The sequence below is a fragment of the Ochotona curzoniae genome, unplaced genomic scaffold, assembly GCF_017591425.1.
Source record: "Ochotona curzoniae isolate NIBS_2020 unplaced genomic scaffold, NIBS_Ocur_1.0 patch356, whole genome shotgun sequence".
In the NCBI taxonomy this organism is placed as follows: domain Eukaryota; kingdom Metazoa; phylum Chordata; class Mammalia; order Lagomorpha; family Ochotonidae; genus Ochotona; species Ochotona curzoniae.
This window is the reverse complement of record NW_024466924.1, coordinates 1,211,105-1,232,842: the sequence shown is the minus strand read 5'-3', so window position 1 is coordinate 1,232,842 and position 21,738 is coordinate 1,211,105. Positions and strand designations below refer to the sequence as shown.

Below are 21,738 nucleotides of genomic sequence, written 5' to 3'. Positions count from 1 at the left end.
TGAATCAGGAGAAAGTCCTAGTTCTTAAAGTCCTGACTGATGCCTTCAGAAAACGACATCCCCCGCCACCAGTGACCAAGCATCCGTTGCTCATGCATTCATTCATTTTATCCTCTTGAGTGACTCTGAGCTGGTTACTGTTTTGGATTGTGTATGGCATTTTACCACTCCTCTCGTCACCACACTGAGAGGTGACTGTGGTACTGCAGGACAAAGGGGAGAGACACAAGATGCTGCTGGGTGAGGAACCCCCAGGAAGCAGCTTCCTGGAGCCGGGACACTACTAGGGTCTCCTCTGTGGTTGGCTTGGTCGGAAACAGAATCCCCAGGCTGGAGAAACAATACACAAGGGGAGTGGATTTGGCTCACAGTTCCAGATGCTGGCAAGATGGAGGGCCACATCTGCCCAGAGGCTTCATGCTTGCCATGACCTGGCAGAAGGCAGCACGTGGCAAGAAAGCACGGGCACAAGGGAGACCACACCCAGGTGAGAGGAGTGGAATCCCACCGTTAGAGCAAGGCCACCGGGTAGCGACTGACCCCTTCAGCAGCAGCGACACTAACCGGCTATGACAGAGGACATGCCCCTCATGACTTGTCTCTTCTTAGGTCTAAATCCCAGCATTGTTGTGTTAGGGAATTAAACTTCCAACATGTTGCACTTTGGTAAACACATTCAAACCATAACAAGGACCACAACACTGGCCTCTCCAGGAGGCCACCCTGTGGGCAGGCACAGGCAAAGCAGGCACTGAGGCACCTTCCAGGGTAACTGCACTTCCTTATGTGTGTGGATTCCATGGAGGGGAAGTAAAGTGCTATTCAGAAAGGGCGAGGAAGACAGGCACCAGACAGCTTCACCCAGGCTGGTAAGGTCGCCCGAAAACCTGTTCTGGTCCCAAATTTGCAAACCCCACTCAACACAATGGAAGCCCTGCCCTTACTCAGATTACATATATTTGTATTTGATAATACATCTATTGGCACATGGCTGTCTTTGTAGGTTCCTGTTGTGGGCTAAGGAGTTGATTAGCACTTGTTAAGCTGAGCACTACAGGGAATGGGCTTGGGGCTAGAAGCACCTGGTCTAATTGGACTCATCTGTACCCAATATTCTGCTAATGAGGGTGTGGGGGAAAGAGTATACAAGGAGAGGTGAAAGGGCAATAAAGAGAGACTTTGGAGAGACTTCCACCATCACTGGTCTCCTGTCGGTGCCTCATCCCCAGATCCTCACCGTGTCCACGTTACTGGCTCTGCTGGCCGGTACAGGCTCCCATCCTCAACACTGACATTCAGCTTTGTCTCCAAAGAAGTTCTGATAAAGACAAGCTAACCCATCCCACTGCATTTTCGAAGAAGTGCAAGCTGCCCTGGGGTCCTGCTTGTGACCCCGGATCTGGACTTGTTACATCCATCTCCTTCCCACAGTGCACACTCCAGAGTCCCATGCTGCCTCTACACACCAGAGCCTCCTCTGGAAAACTCCATGCCTCCCCAGACAAACAGACCCTCACAAGCTAATTGCCCAGAGATATCTTACAGACAGACCGGCAAGAGAAAAGAACTGCTGCATTAGACACCTAGTCAGCACTTAGTAAAGCACCTGACTAAATGAGTGAGTTGATTAATGAATTCATGACTGCCAGCTCCCAGGAGGTGGGTCATTACAGAAACAAGAAGGTTGACTCCTGTAGAGAATGCATGGCTGAAAGAAATGAGAGCCCAAGATGACCTGTAGCACAAATACTCACCTGGCTCCTCACCTGGCTTCTGGTTGGCAGCCACAGGGCATGGGCACAGCAGGAGGAGAAGGAGCTGCCACATGACTGAGCAGAGTCAGATGCGACCCAAGGAGTGAGGACCTGGCTCTGAATCCCCACTTGTCCCCAGAGGCTCACTGGGGAGGAGCCAGCTGGCACCCGGACAGTCACTGGTGGACGGCAGAGGTACGGCCCCACAGTGGGGACACAGCTGTCCCAGCTGCTTACGATAACTCACCCAAGAAGAGGAGGTTATTTGCACCTCACCTGGGAACTCCTAGCTCCAGCAGGAAGCTTGGAAAGACCAGAATGACAGAGCTGGCAAGGACCTTAGCGATTGTCTAGTCTACTGCATGCTACTTTCATAGATGAAGGCTCTGAGGCTTGGGGAGGACAAGGACCCTATGGCTCAGGTATCACAGAGTTGGGTGAGAATTCTGACCTGCAGGTTCCCACTCCAGTGTTCTCTGGATCACAATGCAGTGGAGATATTAAGAGGTATCTCATGGATCCCAGATGAATGAGCCAGACACCTCCATCCCCTCTCAGACATGGAAGGTACTGTCTACACCACAGGGTTACTGCATTGCAGGCTGAAGAGCAGCTCCTGGAGGAGGGGAAAGGTTGAGGGGCAATAAGAACAAATTGACTCATGGGGCTGGCACTTGGCATATCAGGCTAAGCCTCTGCCTGTGGCACCAGCATCCCATATGGGTATTGGTTCAAGTTCTGGCTGCTCCACTTCCCATCCAGCTCCCTTGCAATGTGCCTGGGAAGGCAGCAGAAGATGGCTCAAGTCCTTGGCTCCTGCCACCAATTTTGGAGACCTGAACAGAATTCCAAGTTTTTATTGTTGGCTTGGCCTGGCCCAGTTTCAGCTATTGTGGCCAGCTGGGGAGTGAACCAGCAGACAGAAGATCTCTCTCCTTCTCCTTCTCCATCACTCTGATTTTCAAATAAATAACTAGAAGTCCTTTTTAAATGGTAGTTGTGAGCTGATAATGGCTGAAGCCAGATAATGGGTACATGGGGTTTCAGAATACTCTCAAGATTTTTGCATGTTTGCAATTTTTTAAAGATTTATTTATTTTTATTGGGAAGTCAGATTTATAGAGAGAAGGAGAAACAGAAAGATTGTTTAGTCCCAAAGTAGCCACCATGGCCAGAGCTGAGCTGATCTGAAGCCAGGAGCCAGGAGCCTCTTCTGGGTCTCCCACATGGGTGCAGGGTTCAAATGCTTTGGGTCATCCTCTACTTTTTTCCCAGGCCACAATCAGGGAGCTGGATGGGAAGTGGGGCGGCTGGAATTGGAACTGGCACCCATATGGGATCCCTGCCTAAGTAAGGTGGGACTTTAGCCACTAGGATACAGTGCCAGGCCCTGTTTGCAATTTTTAATAATGATAATAAGAAGTTCCCATCTGTAAGTCCATGCAGACGCTATTGGGGCTCTCATTATGGGGTGAGGCCAGTGTGGCTGTTCTGGCATTCAAGGCTTTCGTAGTTTGGCAGTCCACACTGACAACACAGTTGTTTTCAAGCGCCCTTCAGGGACCCCTCTTTGGATGGCCACTTAGCTAGCTAGCTAGATACTGTCTTCACTTCTGGCTCTATCCATCTGCTCCTGCCGGCTTCTCCTATCTGTCTTACCTTCTGCCCTTTACTCAGCTGGTCTGAGCCCCACCCAGTTGCTCATATCCCACTCCAGAACGGAAAACCCTTGATCTGGTCACACTCACCTCCCCATTCTCTGAACTGAATTTGTTCCCTCTGGACTAACACAGTAGTTGAGGCTTTGTAGCAATATGTTTAAACTCAGGCCTCCTTGTTACTACCTGTGTTACTGCGGGCAAAGTACTTGAACTCTTTGTTCCATAGTTACTTCTTCTATAAAGAAGATGATCACGAATACTCTGCAAAATATATACATCTTTTGCTTTAACTGAAGATTTCTGTGGAAAGGAACAGTTCTGAGTTTGAACTGAGGGAACTGATACCATTGAGTGTTGACTTTCCCAGGCATGCTGCCCATACCCATGCAGTGGTCAGGGAAGTTTCTGACACATCCCTATCCAAAGTCAAGTTCCTCTCCCAGATGCTCATGCATCGGAACAGGAGCAGGTCCCAGGTTAGACGGAGCTCCTGGGGTTCTCTCAGTGTCACTCTGCCTTTCAAATCAATAAGAAGGCAAAAAGGAAAGAATGAAAGAAAAAAAATGGGGAGAGAAAGGAAGAAACAAATAAATAAATAGAGGCCCAGTGTGGTGGCAGAAATTAATCCTTTGCCTGTGGTGCTGGCATTCCAAGTGGGTGCTATTTTGTGTCTTGGCTGCTCTTACTTTCCATCCAGCTCCCTGCTTGTCAGCTGGGAAAGCAGCAGAGGATGGCCCAAGTCTTTGGGATCCTGTGTGAGAGATCCGGAAGCAGCTCCTGGCTCCCAACTTTAGATCAACTCCAGCCATTGCAGCCCTTTGGAGAGTGAGCCAGCAGATGAAAGATCCTTCTCTTCCTGTGTCTCTCCTTCTCTCTCTGTAAATCTGCATAGCCAATAAAAATACATCAATCTTTTTCAAAATTAAGATGTATATGGAAATAATAATAGGATCTACATCACAGAATTCTTGGATCAAAAAAGTGTTGCTTATTGAGAATTTAAAACCGTACATGATGCATAGGAAAAAAAAAAAAAACTTCTATTGACAGTCCTGTCTGGTGACTGAATTGTGCAATCCTACAGGGCAAAGGGTGCAGCCAGGCACTTAGCTGCACACATGGCAGAGGACAGAAACCTCATAACACCGCCTGGATGAACAGACAGGCCAGAGAAGACAGTGACTGGGTGTCATGGCTTATCTCCATGAATGTCTTCGCTTTTCTCTCTTGCTCCTATTCACTACATGTGCCAGGGTTCTTTGTCACCAGCAGAAACAGATTCTAATTCACTTAGAAAAGGCAAACAGAAAAACAATAGCAGCTAGTAAACAGATGCCAAGGAAAGGCTAACGACAAAGCCTTGCCCAGAGCAGGGAGTTGGCAGCCCCCGAGGTCCCTTGCTGTGTGGAATGAGCAGGAGCAGCCCATCTTTTTGGTTGCTGCCTTATTTGTTCAAGGTTCAAAGTCTAGGGGAAGAGTTCAGGGAAGCAGGCTTGAAACAGCTGCCCTCTTCTTGATAAGATGTTTAAACAAAATCCATTTCTGGTGTACTTTCTGAGGTTAACTCAGGAGTTGAGACGAAGGTTCTTCTGTCTTTTCTCCAGTTGCCTGAACACACTGCAGAAAGATTGCAGCTGAGCAAACATTTTTGTTTGGCCTATACACTCTCTGCCTTTAGTTAGAAAACATCAGTTCTACTTTACTCAGAAGAGCGTAGTGGTTAGAGCCAACACTTGCTACCACAGTGATGTCTGCTGACAGGTACTCACGGCAGGAGCTGAGCGCCAGAGACAAACAATGTTGTGTGTAGCCTTTGGAATGGCTGGAGTCCCAGAAGCTTCTGGAAGGATTGCTGAGAACATCCACTCTGAAACGTGGCAGACCAGAGGGCTTTTATCCCAGGAGCCCTGGTCCCCCTCACCCTCACTTCAGAGCCAGTCTCCCTCAGAAGCTGACGAGTCAGGGTCTCCCTCCCTCCAGGACCCAGGGAACAATGGGAACCCTGCAGCCTGCCAAGGATGATGACAATTCAGGGCTATAAATGCAGCTGTGCACAGTTCAAGGAAGCTCCAAGGTGTCCCCTCCCTGTGCATCCTCAGGGCATAGGGGCTGGACTGAAGCTTGGCAGGTGGCAAAAGGAGGGACATTACATGCTTTCTGGACTAGTGAAGAATGTTCAGAGATGTTTTAAAACAAAAGAGTGTTTGTCCTAACTCCAGTGAGATTGGCCTACATTCAGAACTCTACTAACAACACCTGCTGGCGTGGATGTGGGGAGAAAGGTACCCTCCTTCACTGCTGGTGGGAGTGCAGGCTAGTACAACCACTGTGGAAATCAGTATGGAGAGTGCTTGGAGAATTGCAAATAAATCTGCCATATGACCCAGCTATCCTGCTCCTAGGAATATACTCAGCAGAAATGAAATCTGCATATGAGAAGGGGATCTGTAATCCTATATTTGCAGCAGCACAATCTACAATAGCAAAGACATGGAAACAATCCAGATGTGCTTCCAAAGAAGAGTGGTTAAAGAAACTGTGGTACATCTACTCCATGGAATATTATTCAGCTATTAAGAAGAATGAAATTATGCCATTTACAACTAGGTGGTCCCAACTAGAGACCATTATGCTCAGTGAAATGAGTCAATCACAAAAGAATAAATACCATATGCTCTAATATAAGGAAGGGGTTCGGTTTTTTTTTTCCTTTGGCTGCATCCCATGTGTTTTGATGTTTTTTTATGTTTCATTTATTCCAAATAATTTCTTTTCTCTTGTCGAACTCATCATTGGCTCATGGATTACATGATGGCATCATTTTTCCCAAGACTTTTGTGTTTCCTTTTTGTCACTCATGTGTTGGTTACTCAGTGGCATGTTTTTTCATGGTGCTGTAATTTGTTGTTGTTGTTGTGGCTGTTGTTCTAATTCATACCAGTTGTTGACCTTGTTTCATGGCTTCTCATTTATGGAAATGTATAGTGATGGAGTACTGGGGTCTACCATATCCAGATGTGGGGGTACAATGCAACATGCATCCCTGCTTCCAAACAAAAGATGGATTCCCAATGAAACTGTTGGAAATGTGTAGACAATGAGATGCTGGGCTGTTTGACATTGTACCAGCAATGTCGGGGCACACTTAAACAACAGACTGATGGAATTATAACTTCTTATGAAGGACTATACTATTGTGGCAACATAATGTGACAACATGGGGAAAATCTGTTGGGGGGTGGGAGTTTGGGAGGGAGAATCCCAGTCTATACAAAATTGTACCACAAAATTCAAAATAAAAAATATATATGAAAAAACTTCATATAATTCTAAAAAAAAGTGTGTGTGTGTGTTTTATATTTATTTATTGTTAATGGTAAGACAGATTTATAGAAAAAGGGAGTGACAAAGAGAAAGATCTTCTATCCGTTGATTCATTCCCAAAGTGGATGCAACAACTGGAGCTGAGCCGATCCAAAGCCAGGAGCCAGGAGCTTCTTCCAGGTCTCCCACATGGGTGCAGAGTCCCAAGGCTTTGCGTCATCTTCTACTGCTTTCCCAGGCCACAAGCAGGGAGCAAAATGGGAAGTGGAGCAGCTGGGACTCAAACTGGTGCTCCTATGGGACACTGGTACCACAGGGTGGAGGATTAGCCTGTTGAGCCATGGTGCAGGCCCTTGAGAGCAGCAGTAACTCTGATGGTCCTTTGATACCTATTAAGTTTTGAATATCTCCTATTTACTTTTGAATATTTCAAGGGTAATGATTTTTCCTTAAAGCAAAATAAACTTTCAAAATTAATTCTTTAAATAAAAAAGACTAATTTATAGGTATTTCAGCATGTGCATAAGGGGAAGAATCAGTCAAAAACCCCATCAATCTGCAGAATCACACTTATCTTCATGTGTTTCTTTGATGTACCTTTTCTTTCTAGGTGTATTTTTGCATAATTGTAACAATGATGCATATACTTTTATATGTAAACTTCCCATTTTTCTTAAAGATTTTATTTATCTGAAAGTCAGTTATGGAGAAAGGAAAATACAGAGATGAGGGAAAGAGAAAGTTCTTTCATCTGTTAGTTCACTCCCCAGGGAATTGCAACGGGCAGGGTTGAGGCAGGCTGAGGCCAGGAGCTTCATCTGTCTCCTGTGTAAGTGGCATGAGACCCAAGCATGTGGGCCATCCTCCACTGCCTTTCCCAAGCACATTAGCAAGGAAATGGATCAGAAGGGGAGCAGCCAGGACATATGGGGTGCCGGCATTACAGGCAGTAGCTTTACCTCTATATTACAATGTCAGCCACAGGGCCCAGTGAGGTAACCTAGTGGCTAGAAGTCCTCGCCTTGCACATGCTGGGATCCCATTTGGGCACCAGTTCTAATCCCAGCTGCCCTGTTCCCATTCAGCTCCCTGTCTTGTGGCCTGAGAAAGCAGTCGAGGACAGCTCAAAGCCTTGGGACCTTGCACCCACGTAGGAGACCTGGAAGAGGCTCCTGACTCCTGGCTTCACATCGGTTCAGTTGGACCATTGTGGCCACGTGGGGAGTGAATCAACAGATGGAAGATCTCGCAGTCTTTCCTCCTCTCTGTATATCTGACTTTCCAATAAATAAATAAATATAAAAAAATAAAGCCAATGTCGGCCACACAAACTTTTATTTCGGATTCATTTTAGATCTGCAACAAAACTGCAGAGATAGTACACAAGTTTTCATATGGGGCTGTCACTATGGCACGGTGGGTAAAGCTGCCCATCCCACATAGGTGCTGGTTTGAGTCCTGCCTGTAACTTTTTTTCAAATAAATACATAAACATTTTTTTTAAATCAAGCTTTCATATATTCCTCATATAACTCTACTTTGTTACCCTGTACGAGACTGTAGTATACTTTTAGAGAACAGACTTCATTTAAATTTTACTAATTTACCACTAATTTCCTTTTCCTGCTCCATTATTCCACCCGTGACACTGCATTGTATATCATCACTGTCTCCTTGGGTTCCTGTGGTCTGTGACAAGCTCTTAGTCCTCCACTGCTTTTCATGACCTTGAGTTTTGAGACCTACAGGCAAATTATTTCATTGAAAGTTCCTCACACTGAGATTCTCTTATTTTCCCTGTGATTAGACTGGAGTTGTGGGTTTACAAAAAACACATGCGGTGATATACGCATTGCACCACATTTAGATGTTGGCTAGGTTTTATCACTGTGAAGTTGCTATTTTCTCTTTCCACGCTTTTTTCTTAAGTATTTTTTAATATAAATTTTTGAAGGGCAGAGGGGAATCCAGGGGTTAATCTTCCACTCTCTGGTTAACTCCCCAAATGACTGGAAGAGCCGGTGTTAGGCCAGGCCCAAGCCAGAATCCAGAAGTCAGGAACTCAATGAATTCAGCCATCACTTACACCTCCCAGGATACCTTGATCAGGGAGCTGGGACTTGAACCCACGCACTCTAATATCGGATGCAGGCGTCCCAAGCCATGCCTTAACTGCTCTGCCACAATACCTATTCCATTTTTAAAAAATCAGACTCGCTAATTTTAGTCTACCCTCTTTAGAGAAGGCATTAAGTTTCACCTTCCTAAAGGGAGCAGAGCTTACATTCAAATTTAGAACTCTTCTATGACAGATTTATTTCTTCTCCATTTATTTGTTTAGTATGCATTTCTATCAGCATGGGCTCATGAATATGTGACATATACTTTTTCCCTTTATTCACGTAACATTGTGTTACAACATTTTCTCCCATGGGGTCATTGCTGTGGCACAGTAAGTTAAGCCTCTACATGCAGTGGTGTCACCCCATTGGATGCCAATTCCAATCCAGTTCCCTGCTAATGCTCCTGGAAAAATCAGCAGAAGATGGCCCAAATACTTGAGAACTTGCCACCCACATGGGAGACCTGGATGAAATCCTGTCTCTTGACTTTCGCCTGGCCCAGGCCTAGTCATTGCAGCCATTTGGGGAGCATACCAGCAATGGAAGCTCTCTCTGTAACTCTTTCAAATAAATACCTAAATCTTTTAAAACTCAAGGGTTTTCTCCCATCTAAAAATCCTGATTTTAATCATAGCTTTTAAAAAAAGGTTTATCGGGCCCGGAGCGGTGGCACAGTGGTTAAGGTCCTCGCCTTGCACGCCCGGGATCTCATATGGGCGCCGGTTCTAATCCTGGCAGCTCCACTTCCCTTCCAGCTCCCTGCCTGTGGCCCGGGAAAGCAGTCGAGGACGGCCCAAAGCTTTGGGAACCTGCACCCGTGTGGGAGACCTGGAAGAGGCTCCTGGCTTCGGACCGGCATAGCATCGGCCGTTGCGCTCACTTGGGGAGTGAATCATCGGATGGAAGATCTTCCTCTCTGTCTCTCCTCTCTGTATATCTGCCTTTCCAATACAAAATAATAATAATAATAATAAAAATAAATCTTTTAAAAAAAATTTAAAAAGGTTTATTTATTTTTATTGGAAAGGCAGATATACAGACAGGAGGAAAAGACAGACAGAAAGATCTTCCATACTCTGGTTCACTTCCCAAGTGGCCACCATGGCCAGAGCTGAGCTAATCTGAAGCCAGGATCCAGGAGCCGCCTCTTAAGGCTCCCATGAAGGTGCAGGCCATCCTCAACTGCCTTCCCAGGCCACAAGCAGGGAGCTGGATGGGAAGCAGGGCTGCCGGGATTAGAACTGGCACCCATATGGGATCCCAGCACGTGCAAGGCAAGTAGTTTAGCCAGCAAATACCATGCCAGGCCCAATAATAATCATTTTAATGATGGTACCTATTTGGGATACATTCCATGTATGAGCTTTTACTCATAAACTGTGTTGCAGTGATCAGCTGTTGTAACAATGTTTTGTCATGGTGTCCAGGACTCAGAACTATCCTTAGACACTTGGGATGGATGGGTGGGTAGGTGGGTGAGGGCAGGGCTGGCACTGAACCCAGTGGTGCTGCTTCTTATTGAGCAGTCTTCACTCTTGGCCTAAGAAGTTTTAAAATCTAAGTTAAACATTGGGCAAGAAAAGCTTAGAAATCTGTTGGAAACAAGCTTTGTTTCCCATAAGACACAGCCTATTTGAAATAATACACGAGTTTAGAACATAGCCCAGGTTTTACACTGTAAGCTATCTGTGACTAGAAACCACTGGCACACTGCATCTACTTCAGCAGGCTTTCACACGGTGTCGTCATTCTCTCAGCCTAAGTTGTACAAAGATCATTGTTTTTAGGGACTATCAATGTCTTATCTCCTGTTTTACACTCCAGAAGGGGAAAATGCCGGCAATTTCCTAATAAACAGGGGAAAGGACATTTGGAATGGAACAAGGCAGGACACAGCACAACAGAGGCAGCTGTGGACAAAGCAGCTAAGAGGAGACGGGATATGAGGGCTCGGTTATCGCTGCAGGGTTAGGGAAGTCATCGCTGCCAAGGGTTGGAGGCAAGCAAGAAAAAGGGCTAAGAGGGCAAGTAGTTGCGGGAGGTGAGAACAATCCTGTTCCTTGTCCCATTTTAAAATTTTATTTTAGAGAGATTCATTTTATTTTTATTGGAATGCCAGATATACAGAGAGAAAGTCCCCAAATGGTCACAGCAACTGAATTAATGCCCATATGGTGAGGCGGTTAGCCACTAGGCTACAGCACTGGGCCCCTCAGTATGTAGTTCTGATCATCCCTTTTCCCACTGAAAGGCAGAGAGGGGAAAACATGATCAAGAAGAGAATACCCTTGGGCCCGGCGGCGTGGCCTAGCGGCTAAAGTCCTCGCCTTGAATGCGCCACAGGATCCCATATGGGCACCGGGTTCTAATCCCGGCAGCTCCACTTCCCATCCAGCTCCCTGCTTCTGGCCTGGGAAAGCAGTCGAGGACGGCCCAAGGCCTTTGGACCCTGCACCCGCGTGGGAGACCCGGAAGAGGCTCCTGGCTTCGGATCGGCATAGCATCGGCCATTGCGCTCACTTGGGGAGTGAATCATTGGACGGAAGATCTTCTTCTCTGTCCTCCTCTCTGTATATCTGACTTTCCAATAAATAAATAAATCTTTAAAAAAAAAAGAACAGAATAGCCTTCAAACAGTTCTTCCCTGCTCCTGCGGGCAAAGGCTTGTCCATTCGTTCAGAGAGGTGACCAGTAGTTAAACCTTCCGTGGACTGAGGGGCTGGGCACCAGAGCTTGTCCGCTGTAGTTCCTTGCAGACACTGCATAGGGGGTTATGCTGGGGAAGAACAGGAGCGTGTTAAAGGACAGAGGATGCAGTCAGACCTAAGGGGTCCCATGGCTGCCTGCCTCAGTACTCTCAAACCTGAGTTCGTGTTGTATTTAAGAACTTCTGTGCTCAAGCCAGCGGTGAGCTGGCAGAGGGAAGTTATGGGCAAGGTCCATGTGGCTAAGCAGGAAACCCAGCAGATCCACTGGACTCCAGTCACACTGATTACATGCAGAAGGCATGTGTGAGTCCCCTCTGCAGGGCTTTTTTATATCCAAGACCTCAGAAGGCTCCTTCCAGCTGTCACTTGGAAGGGCTCGTGCTGGGCTTTGAGGGTCTTACTGGGTTTCAGCTGAGGGAAGGCAGCTGTGTCTAGGGAGATCAAAAAGGATGAATGATGGTCAGTCAGGGTCAGCAGGAAGAGCCTTGCAGCATGGTCATTTCGCCCCTCTTCTGACTGCTCACATTCAAATGCCCACCATGTAGTTTCTTCTTCCACTGCTGTGTTGGTTATTCTATTAGGAGCATTCTGGATGGACTATGAGGGGCTCACAGAGGAAGAAGGGAAGGATGGCATGCTGGCAGGAAATGCTCAGATGTGGCTGAATCAGTTCTTACATGGGGAGAGGACAGGCAGTCTTAGCAATTTAGGAAAACAGCCAAAGCCATGGCGAGGAAGCTACCGTGAGCCTTCCCGAAGGCCTTCCCCGTGCTGAGGAAGCGACAGGCTTCACAGTGTTCCTTGCTTAAACCTGTCAGAATCAGAGCTGAACATTCAGACTTTATTCTTAGAGTCTTTGGGTAGTGAGAGGACAGTGACAACATCCTAATCCAACCCGAAATAATTTCCCTCCTCAACCACTGCAGTCACCTCCTTACAACAGCCACTCCTCCTACCCTTTATCCTCCACAAAGGACACTGATGTTTAACCAGATTGATTGCTCCCCAGACAAAACTCTTCTTGAGTGGTTCTCCAGTTGTCTCAGCTTGAACCACTGTGAACAAATGACCATCACCTGGGGAGCTCCGTCAACTCCGTAAACCTAAGTCTGAAATCCAGGTGCCAGCAGGGCTGTGTTCATGGGAGGGCTTTCTGCCCGGCTTGTGGTGAGGGCTCTTCTAGCCGTGTCCGTTCAACGGTGAGGAGAGCTACCAATTCTATTCACAAGGGTTTCTACTCTCCAGGCCAAATGATACTGGACAGCTTTGCCTACAAACACCATCACATTGGGATTAGGCTTTTAGCATGAATTTGGTGGATCGCCCATGTTCTGAGAACAAAATCTAAATCTTAGTTGAAACACTTCATGTCTCAGGATCATCACCTGTGTTAATCCCTCTCTGGAGCCCCTTTTTTCCCCTGCCCTCTTCTGAGTCTCATTCTTCAGGACTTTGATAGCAGGATGACTTTCTCAGGACCCTTACTTGTCTCTAGTGTAAACTAGGTCCCCTTGTTATTTTAACGGCATTTGCTCTCCTCCTCCTACATAAGCTCTTATTACAGCTTGTAACCACATATTCTTTTTGGTAACTTTGTGAGATATCTGTCTCCCCCACAAGGCTCTGAGTCCCTAAAGGGAAATAAAGGCTGTTTCCATTTTGCTTCCTGCTGCAGCTCTTGAGCCAAGTACTGAAACTGGCAAATAGCAGGTATCCAACTACATAAGGAGTGAGTGAACAGGAAGAAACTGGCATGGCTGGAGAGTTGAAGTGTGAGATAAGAACCTGAATTTGCATGGCAGAGGTGGAAAAGGAATGAAACTGACTTAATGCTTGACTGGCCAGATATGCCACCTGATTAGGGTGGAAGTGGAAGACAAACTTCTCAAACCTGGAGGACCAGTATTAGGGTTGGGGAAATTACATTCATGGTGGCTTCTGACAGATGATTTGATGATGACAAAGGGACCCTGGAGGGGGTAAGTTTAGAGAGCTGCAATGCACAGAGATGGAGCTCTGGTGGCTCAGGAGCAAGAAAGCCAGAACCAGATACTCACAGAAGTGCAGAGTGAAGTGTCCCACACAATCTGGATGTTTGGAGACAGGGTCACCTTGTTTTAAGTGACAGTTACACCGTGGGGATAAGAAGGGATGCACAATGTGCTGTGGAGGGGACTACGTGCCACAAAGCCTGTGGCGGAGTCCTCAATCCACCTGCTCTGACTTGTCAGGCTATGTTTTTGCACAGAACCCGTGCCCACTGCTTCGTGGTGGACACTCAGTGGCATTTCCCGATAGTCAAGGTGGGCAAACCCAAGGGTAGGTTTCCATTTGCTTAGTTTATTAAAGACAACAATGAACTGCTGGGATGTATGGGAGCCACAAGTGGGGATTCAGTTCAGAACATGAGCCGTGCGCACGTGCGCGCGCACACACACACACGTAACACATCTTTTGTTTGGACTCCTTGCTCCCTTTCCAGTGATCAAATCACAACTCTTAAGTCTTGGCAGAGAAAAGTCACCAACAGCCTCATTTAAGTGGAAAACATTTGCCTTCCACTCTTCCGCTATGTCTTGAATCTTATCTCCACCTCATGAGCAAGCTGATTCTCCCCGAACAAGCCCATAATTTACAGAAAAGAACACTTTTTCTCTTTTATGTCATAAAGATCTCTCTTCAGTGCATTTAGAAACTTCTATTCAGGACAGCAGCAGATTTTCATATACTGGTAAGTTGCAAAGTGCTTTTGAAACATTTCATGCTCTTTCTCCTTTCCTGCTATACAGAAAGAAAGAAAGAAATGGGTATTTGGGATGGTAAAAAAAAAAGACAGCTTAGGGTCAGGGTTGCTAGGACAGTATGCTGTGAAAGGGTTGGAAGAGGTGGAGACAAAGACGTGGGAACTCAGAAGCATCTGAGATGGCTGAGTCTAGCTTTAGAAAGCAGGGCTTGCCCCTCCACACTTTGTTCCTAGGCCAGTACAGAGACAGGTGGCGCACTGAGGGAATACGCACTGACTCGGAGTGAGGAGCGGGATTTGTAACACGCAGACCAGAAGTGGCGCTCATGATTTTCACAAACCTGAGTCTGAACGTGGGGGCTCAAGTCCTGTGAGGTCATTCCCAGAGCCCTTGGGAAGCCAAGGCAGCTTCCGGTCAGCCCTTCCAAACTGGGGTGGGTCTTGACTTCCACAACTTGACCATGACCTGAACAGGGAAGAGCCTCCAGAGTCTTTCAATCCAACACAACCTTCAGATCCCAGGTTTGAGGCAGAGCAGTCAACACTGTGAGTCAATTCTTACAGGTTCCCTCTTGCTATGGTCTTTATCTTAACGCTCCTCTATTTCCTTGTAAGAAGTTATATCTGGTTGAAACACTCAGCAGTTTCCACCAGCACATGCAAATTTTCTCTTCAGCTTCTAGGAATGGCACCAAAGCTACCGTTTTTTCTTTTTTGGGGCAATTAACAATCAACTACCAGAAGACAGGTACACAGGAATCAGTCAGTCTCAGGGCACACTGCTGTCAGCCTTGAAGAAGCAACCCTGACCAGTGTTTTACACAAAGGTTAGAAACTGTAACAACTTAAAAACACAACAAACAGGTACATGGTCCCAACCGAGACCTTTCCCCATTAAAAACACATTAACAGGAGAGGGGAAATTATTAAAAATTTGTCTGAACAAAAGGGTGATTGCACACAAGAATGGCTAGGCTAGTTGAAGAGTTAAGTGCATAACTGGCATAAAGGCTCTTAGCTTCTCAAGAACGCAGGAACATTCACTCCACATTCATGAACTGTCAAGTCCTATACAGCACTACAAATAGCAGAAAGGAACTAGGGCAACAGATCAGCCGCCAAGGGGGTCCTAGCTCTGCTGCCAGAAGGAGACAATGGATAGAGCTGGATCACACTTGGACTCAGAGCCGCAAGGACCAGCTCACAGAGGACGGAGGAGGAAGGGATCCAGTAACAAGGAGGGGTGTGGGTGTTCTGCCCTCACCCCAGGACGGCGACAGGGGCTTGTCTGGAAGGCTGCTTCTATACCAGACAGCTAGGTTAGTGAAGAAGGGGCCAACAGCTCCTTAGAATGAATAAAGGTCCTTTCAAGCACAGCTATAGCTTCCCTTAAGCCCATGGTGGGAAGCCACACCTGGGTGGGGCCTGGTCCGTTTTGCTTGAAGCCTGCTGGGGCAGATAACAGAAGTTAACTTGTGCCATCTGTCTCAGCTCAGGACATCATAGTTGCCTCCTTGGGGTCTCTGAGGATTTTGGGGTAGTAACAATTCTGTTTTTATGGCCCCCACCAAAACCTACGGAGGCCTACAATGTCCATTCTCTGCTGCTTCTCCTTGGGGAGATCTGACCCTATAGGACTGGGGAAGAGAAAACTCCAATCCCACCTTGCTAGCAGCAAAGGAGAAGATAACTGGTTGAGAAAGGCCTGGCTCAGAACTCAACAACTAACACAAAGTTCACCCGGAAATGATCTGAGATGCAGCTGAAACCAGATCTGGTCCTCGGTGGAAGGCCACAGCAATCAGAAGTGAGTCCTGCTGTCTCTCCACTGAGAGAAGCACTGGAATCTTTGCTGGAGGACCCACATGTCAGTGCTGATGGAAATATCTGATGCCTGTAAACTGTCTGCCACAACAGACTGCACTGCAGCAACCTGAAACCTGACAAAGGTTGAATACACATGGACATCAGGAGAGTTGTACAAAAAAAAAAGGATAATGATATATATATATAGAGAGAGAGAGAGAGGTCCCAAGTTGGGAAAGTCCTTCAAAGGCTGGCTCAGCTCTGCACGGTGTGTGACCCTAGCCCCAGAGAAAGGGCTTGCAGTGACTTCCTCACGTGGTCTCCAAGACGGTGGCTTCCAGGGCCAAGGCTTCAGTGGGCTCCTCCTCATAGTCTGACAGGTAGGATTCTAGGCTCTGCTTGGCCAGCAACTCCCTCCGGGCCTGCAGCCGCTCACACCTTGGACAGCTGCCAGACTTGAAACACGCTTTATGGTAACATGCTTTGCATTCTGTTGGGGTCAGAGAAAGAAGAAAACAACTTGCACAACCTCCATCTGGGAGCCGAGTAGCAGCCACAACCCTCTCTCCCCAGCTGCGGCTCAGTGCCCTGGTGGTAAAGACACAGGCTGTTGATGACTCAAACTCCTGCTAATGGAGCAGAAGAAAGAAAACAGCCCCATGTTCAGACCCACCTGCCCCTTCCCTGGCTCCAGCCCTCACCTTCACAGGTCCGGCACTTGTGGAGCTCAAAAGGAAAGATGATGTCGTCTTCATTCTGACAGAACTCGCAGATGAAGCCCTTGGCCTGGCAGAGCTGGGGAAGAGAGAAACATGTGCCAAGATGAGGGACAGTGAGTACCAGAACAGCTGGCCCAGGAGGGCTGAGCCCTGCAGGGGAGAGGCAAAACAGTAACACAAATTGAATGGGGCCCAGGGGTTCTACAGCCTATGAGAAAGAGACCTAAGCCAAACCAGGCCAGGACCACACAGGGTCAGACAAAGCTTTGAGGGGGAGACAGAGACACAAACTCAAAAGCCTCAACCACTGAAGGGGCTCTGGATAAAAACAGGTCAAGGCGGAGGGCTGGATCACATCAGCCCTCCTCAAGGCCATCAGCCATTCTGGAGACTGACTTTTCACATTTGTGGTAGGAAAAATTCATAAGAGCAAATGTGAAAATGAGGCTATTTCCCCAAAATTAGACCTCATCTTGAGTCAAGGTATAGTTGAGTATTTTTAGTTTCCTAAGCCACACAGGGTTCCCCACTTCTTCCCCATCATAAACTCTTCTTCTAGTAAGAAGACACTGTATATAAATATTGACATTAATTAAGAGACAAGAAAATTGAGGCTTACATAGAAAGGGCAAATTATTTCTTTTGCTCACAGTGACTGGAAATGATAAAGCCAAGTCTCAGATGGCAGCTCCTCTCCAAGCAGTAATCCAGGACCTCCCTCCACAGCGCGATCATTCTTTCCTGACATCCCACTCAGTCCTGCCAAGAGGCGACCCAGGGACAATGCCAGTGCCAATTCCCCTTCTAATTCTAGGTTCTTCAAGTCTGAAGGATTTGGCTGCTCACCAACCTAGGGAACGGCAACCCTTTCCAATTTGTGCCTCCTAGTGCTGAATCGTCATCCAGCTTCTTGGAGCCAAGTGGCAAGAATCCTGGGTCTGTCCCACTCCCTGTGTTCCTAAGCAAGGGTTCAGCCCCACACGAGGTCTTCTCACCATGCATCGCCCTACGTGGGCGGCCCCTGCCCTGGTGAGCTCAACAAGCCGGGGTCCCAGCTCCCCCTTCTTGGTTGCAGTTAGGTCGTTGAGCGAGTACAGGTGTAGATCTTCTGTCAGGTGGCCTGGGACTGTGTCAAAAGAATCCAGAAGTCTGCAGGAAAGGAGGGGAAGAATGAGAGAGGGAATGAACACTTTATGTGGCACATTGTGGTGGATGGATCTTTGCAGAAGCACAAGATATAAAGTCATGGGGTCGTGGAGTGGAGCCACATTCACTAGCCACCCCAGCCTTCCCATACTATATGGTGTCTGGGAGGCAGAAGTAACTTATTTACAGCCTCATGCACAGGTATCCATGCCAGCTGGCAGTGCTGGCCTGCCCTGAACAGAAGCCACCAGATTCCCCTTCTGGTCAGAAGGACACAGACAGTCACTGCTATGACTTCTCATTCCCTCAATCTTCCCTCTCAACCACCATCACTCCCCTTATTCACACAAGAGCCTACTGTTGGGATACATCCCTTTCAGAGACATGAAGTCAGCTAGAGGACTCTGGCCCCCAACGAGACTTACTCTTTGGCCAGGCGGCAGGTCTTGAACATGTTCTTCATGTGACAGAGTTGGATCCGCAACAGCTGAAGGGAAAGATGTTGGGGCCAGGGGAGTTGGAGAAGAGGAGAGAATCAACTGTTAGAGAGCTGAGCATATTAGGGCCAGCATCGTGGCACAGCAGGTAAAGCAGCAGCATGCAATACCAACATTCCATATGGGTGGCTCCTCTTGTCTTGCCCACTTTCAATTTAGTTCCCTGCTAATGGACTGAGAAAAAGCAGCAGAAGATGCCCCAAGTGTTTGGGGGGCCTCTTGCCACCCATTGCGGGAGACGCTCCTGGCTCCTGGCTTTGGCAAAGTCTGACTCAGGTGGTTGCAGCCGTCTGGGGAGTGACTAGTGGACAGATGATATCTGCCTCTCTCTGAAACTCTGACTTTCAAATAAATAAACAAAATCTTCGTTGACAGGGAAGAAGGGAGCAAAAGAAGGAAAGAACTTTTAACCCTAGGGGGCCTGGAAGATTTCCATATAGCTGCCAGAGGCAAACTACCTTTTACATCTCAAATTCAACAAGTCACCTCAACGAGCTCTCTGGTCAGGGAAGGCCCTGTGCCAGCTGACTCTGCCCAAACCACAAACAGCTGGAAAGAACTGAGAAGGCCTGAAATCAAGCTTTCCAAGTGAAAGCCCACTCTTTGCTTAGTAATATTTTCAGTTAAGGGGAAAATTCTTTTGCTACCAAGTGTTATCCAACTTCAGGGCCACCACTCCTGGGTTTGAGGCTCTGAGTAGCCTGATACTAGGGGAATGAGAAGAGATTAAGAAAGTGCATAGAGTGTGGATGAGGAGCTGATTACAGCTCTGATGCTGTGACCCCTGACAACATAGCAGATTGTTGGAAATTCCATGTGAACGGGGATAGGGGATGAGGGGAAGGGAAAAGGGAGACTCCAACACTCCGTGGCCCTTTCAAGGTTCTTACTCGGACTTGATTGAGCTGCTTGATCTTTCTATAGAGGGCACTGTTGATGTCCTGCACATTGAAAAGAGGATCGTTCCAGATCTTAAGGAGCAGGTCCTTGGAGAAATTGCTGATGTAGTACTTGCTGAAGTCCCACTTGCGCAGAATCCGGCTGGGGATGACCATCTGGGCATTCTCATGGCAGCACTGACAGAAGTACTTGCCCAAGTACTCACAGTACCGCAGCCGCTTGATATAATCTACAAAGACAACAGAAAGCCAAGGGGCTGGATGTGACCTTTCCCCTACAGGCTGAGGCAGCACTGCCATTCCCTGGAAGGGCAGGAATGGGCGGGTGGGTGGTGGTCACCTGTCACCTTTGAGTTTCCTAAAGCTGAGAGAAGCCCACAACATTGGGGCCCACAACGTTTACATCCTATCCTGGAGACCACGAAGGAACCAGAATCAGAGACTCACGTCCAAAAACCTAGCTGAGAACATTCAGTCTCCTCCCACGCACAGTCCTGGTAATGTGCTCCCAGGAATAACTTCCCTGATTGCCAGTGCTTTCGCCTACTCAACACCTTCCCCTGCCAGGCCCCTTTTCTCCCCTTCCTCAGTTCTGCCCTCTTCCTTCCTCCCACTGCCTGCTTTTGCACATGTGGGAGAGGGAAAGCCCTTGGAGCCAGCACAGTAGCAGCAGGGGATACTCACCTGGCTCGGTCCGGATGCCACATCCCGCGCAGCGGTAATTCTGCTTGGCCACGGCAATCTTCCTCCTAAGGAAAGGGGAAGGAGTGCAGGTTGGCAGGCAGCAGCAGTGGCCCAAGGCCTCTGGGGAATAACGGACGAGGATATATATAGAACCTATGGCTCTGGTGAAGAATGGGAATTCTTAAGAGATGAACCAAATGAACCTACTGGAAGAATTCATTCAAACTGAGGTTGATCATGTCAGGGGTTAGGTCTAGGCAGTGACTCTCCCTAACAATCTTGTACAAATAGGGAGGAGATACAGTCAACAGGAAACAACATCCATGTATCTTATACAGGGAAGAAAAACCCGTAACCCACACAACCACTGGGAGCAAAGCAGCAAGTGGGGAGTACCAGTGGAAAAAAAGAAAAGAATTTGTATCCACTTAACCCTGGGAAAGAATGGCAGAACTGAGAGTTAGGAACTGAAGCACAAAATGAATAATTCTTTCCCTCTGCCTTTAGATGACCACAGCTGTGTTGGAGTACACTCGGGGGCAGGAGCAAGAGGACGGGAAGATGGCCCTGGCTACTCACGTTGGGGCTGGATGAACATTAAAGATGATCTGAGGCCGGGGCGGGGCCCATTCCAGGTTGCCACGGACACGAATACGCAGCTTGTAGACGTCAGCGTGCTGCCCGTCATCTGGCGAGATGGGCAGTGAGTCGGGGATGGGCAGGAGCTACAGGATGAAAGAACAGCATGAGCTAACAGGAACAGCCTCGGGGATCCTTGGTCTTGACCTTCTGAGCCATGACGCAGTTGTTGGAAGACATTCCAGAAATACCATGGAGTAAGGGCTTCTGGAAGCCAAGGCCCTAGAGACAAACCAGAAGGCACTGGGACATAAGAAGTGAGGGCCTTGTCCTCTAAGAAGCAAAAAGAAATGACCTCCCGGGGGGTGGCATCCACCGGTAATGCTGCCCCTGTACTCAAGCCAGACTCCTTAGGATGCCAGGGTGCTTTCACACCTCACATACTCAACAGCCACATGGAATGAGGACAGTGAGGAAACCATTGTCTTTTGTCACTGCCAAGGAAAACCTGGGCATTCCTTCACTCAACATGTTAACAAACAGCTTCTCTAAGTGAGGAAAGGCATAGGTTCATCCCGACTGGGGGATCACGTGGCACAGGACAGTGAGATCAGAAAGGCTCACCCCCACCTCCTGGGAAGGGACGAAGAGCTGAGGGTACCTACCTTCTGTGGGGCATCATGCTCTGGGACTAGCCACTCCAGCTCCGAGGCAGCCGGAAGCTGCATGCCCTCAAACTGCTTGAGGAGACCCATGGCCACTGCCTCAGCAGATGTGGAGTGCAGAAAGCTGTGGGAGCTGCAAAGGAAAGGAGAGACAGGAGGATGGGTGCTCTCCGCCTGGGCGTGGCACCACATGTGGCAACTCCTCGGCTGGAAGACCACTCAAAGCACCTCCAGTGTGCTCAGCTTCTTTGCTTGTCCTCTCAGATGCATACACACAATGGAAAACATGCTGGTCTTAGGTTAATCAAACCTCAAATTCAAATCCCACTTAGCACTGTACCACTCTGTCACTTCCATCCTTTGAACTCCAGTTCCTTTAATTGCACAATGGAGATTATAATGTCTTGCTTGCAAAATAAAGTGAGTAAGA

General features: G+C 47.8%; 1 protein-coding gene and 1 long non-coding RNA gene across 2 annotated transcripts in view; both read right to left on the bottom strand.

The window, feature by feature from the left end:
* Window positions 1-13,890: 13,890 nt before the first annotated feature.
* On the bottom strand, window positions 13,891-15,903 carry LOC121167259. Its single transcript, XR_005885573.1, has 2 exons — window positions 14,655-15,903; window positions 13,891-14,351 (listed from the first exon to the last, which is right to left on the bottom strand). It is a non-coding gene; the product is annotated as an uncharacterized LOC121167259 (long non-coding RNA).
* Window positions 15,904-16,157: 254 nt separating this feature from the next.
* The window catches only part of LOC121167258 (run domain Beclin-1-interacting and cysteine-rich domain-containing protein), a 60,735-nt gene continuing 55,154 nt past the window's right edge, over window positions 16,158-21,738 (bottom strand). Inside the window, exons 14-21 of the mRNA XM_040996685.1 lie at window positions 21,309-21,441; window positions 20,644-20,789; window positions 20,065-20,129; window positions 19,372-19,610; window positions 18,410-18,471; window positions 17,834-17,987; window positions 16,821-16,914; window positions 16,158-16,609 (exon numbers count right to left, since the gene is read on the bottom strand). Coding sequence (XP_040852619.1) covers window positions 16,431-16,609; window positions 16,821-16,914; window positions 17,834-17,987; window positions 18,410-18,471; window positions 19,372-19,610; window positions 20,065-20,129; window positions 20,644-20,789; window positions 21,309-21,441 — 1,072 coding nt within the window. The 3' untranslated portion in view covers window positions 16,158-16,430. The remainder of the gene's footprint in view (window positions 16,610-16,820; window positions 16,915-17,833; window positions 17,988-18,409; window positions 18,472-19,371; window positions 19,611-20,064; window positions 20,130-20,643; window positions 20,790-21,308; window positions 21,442-21,738) is intronic.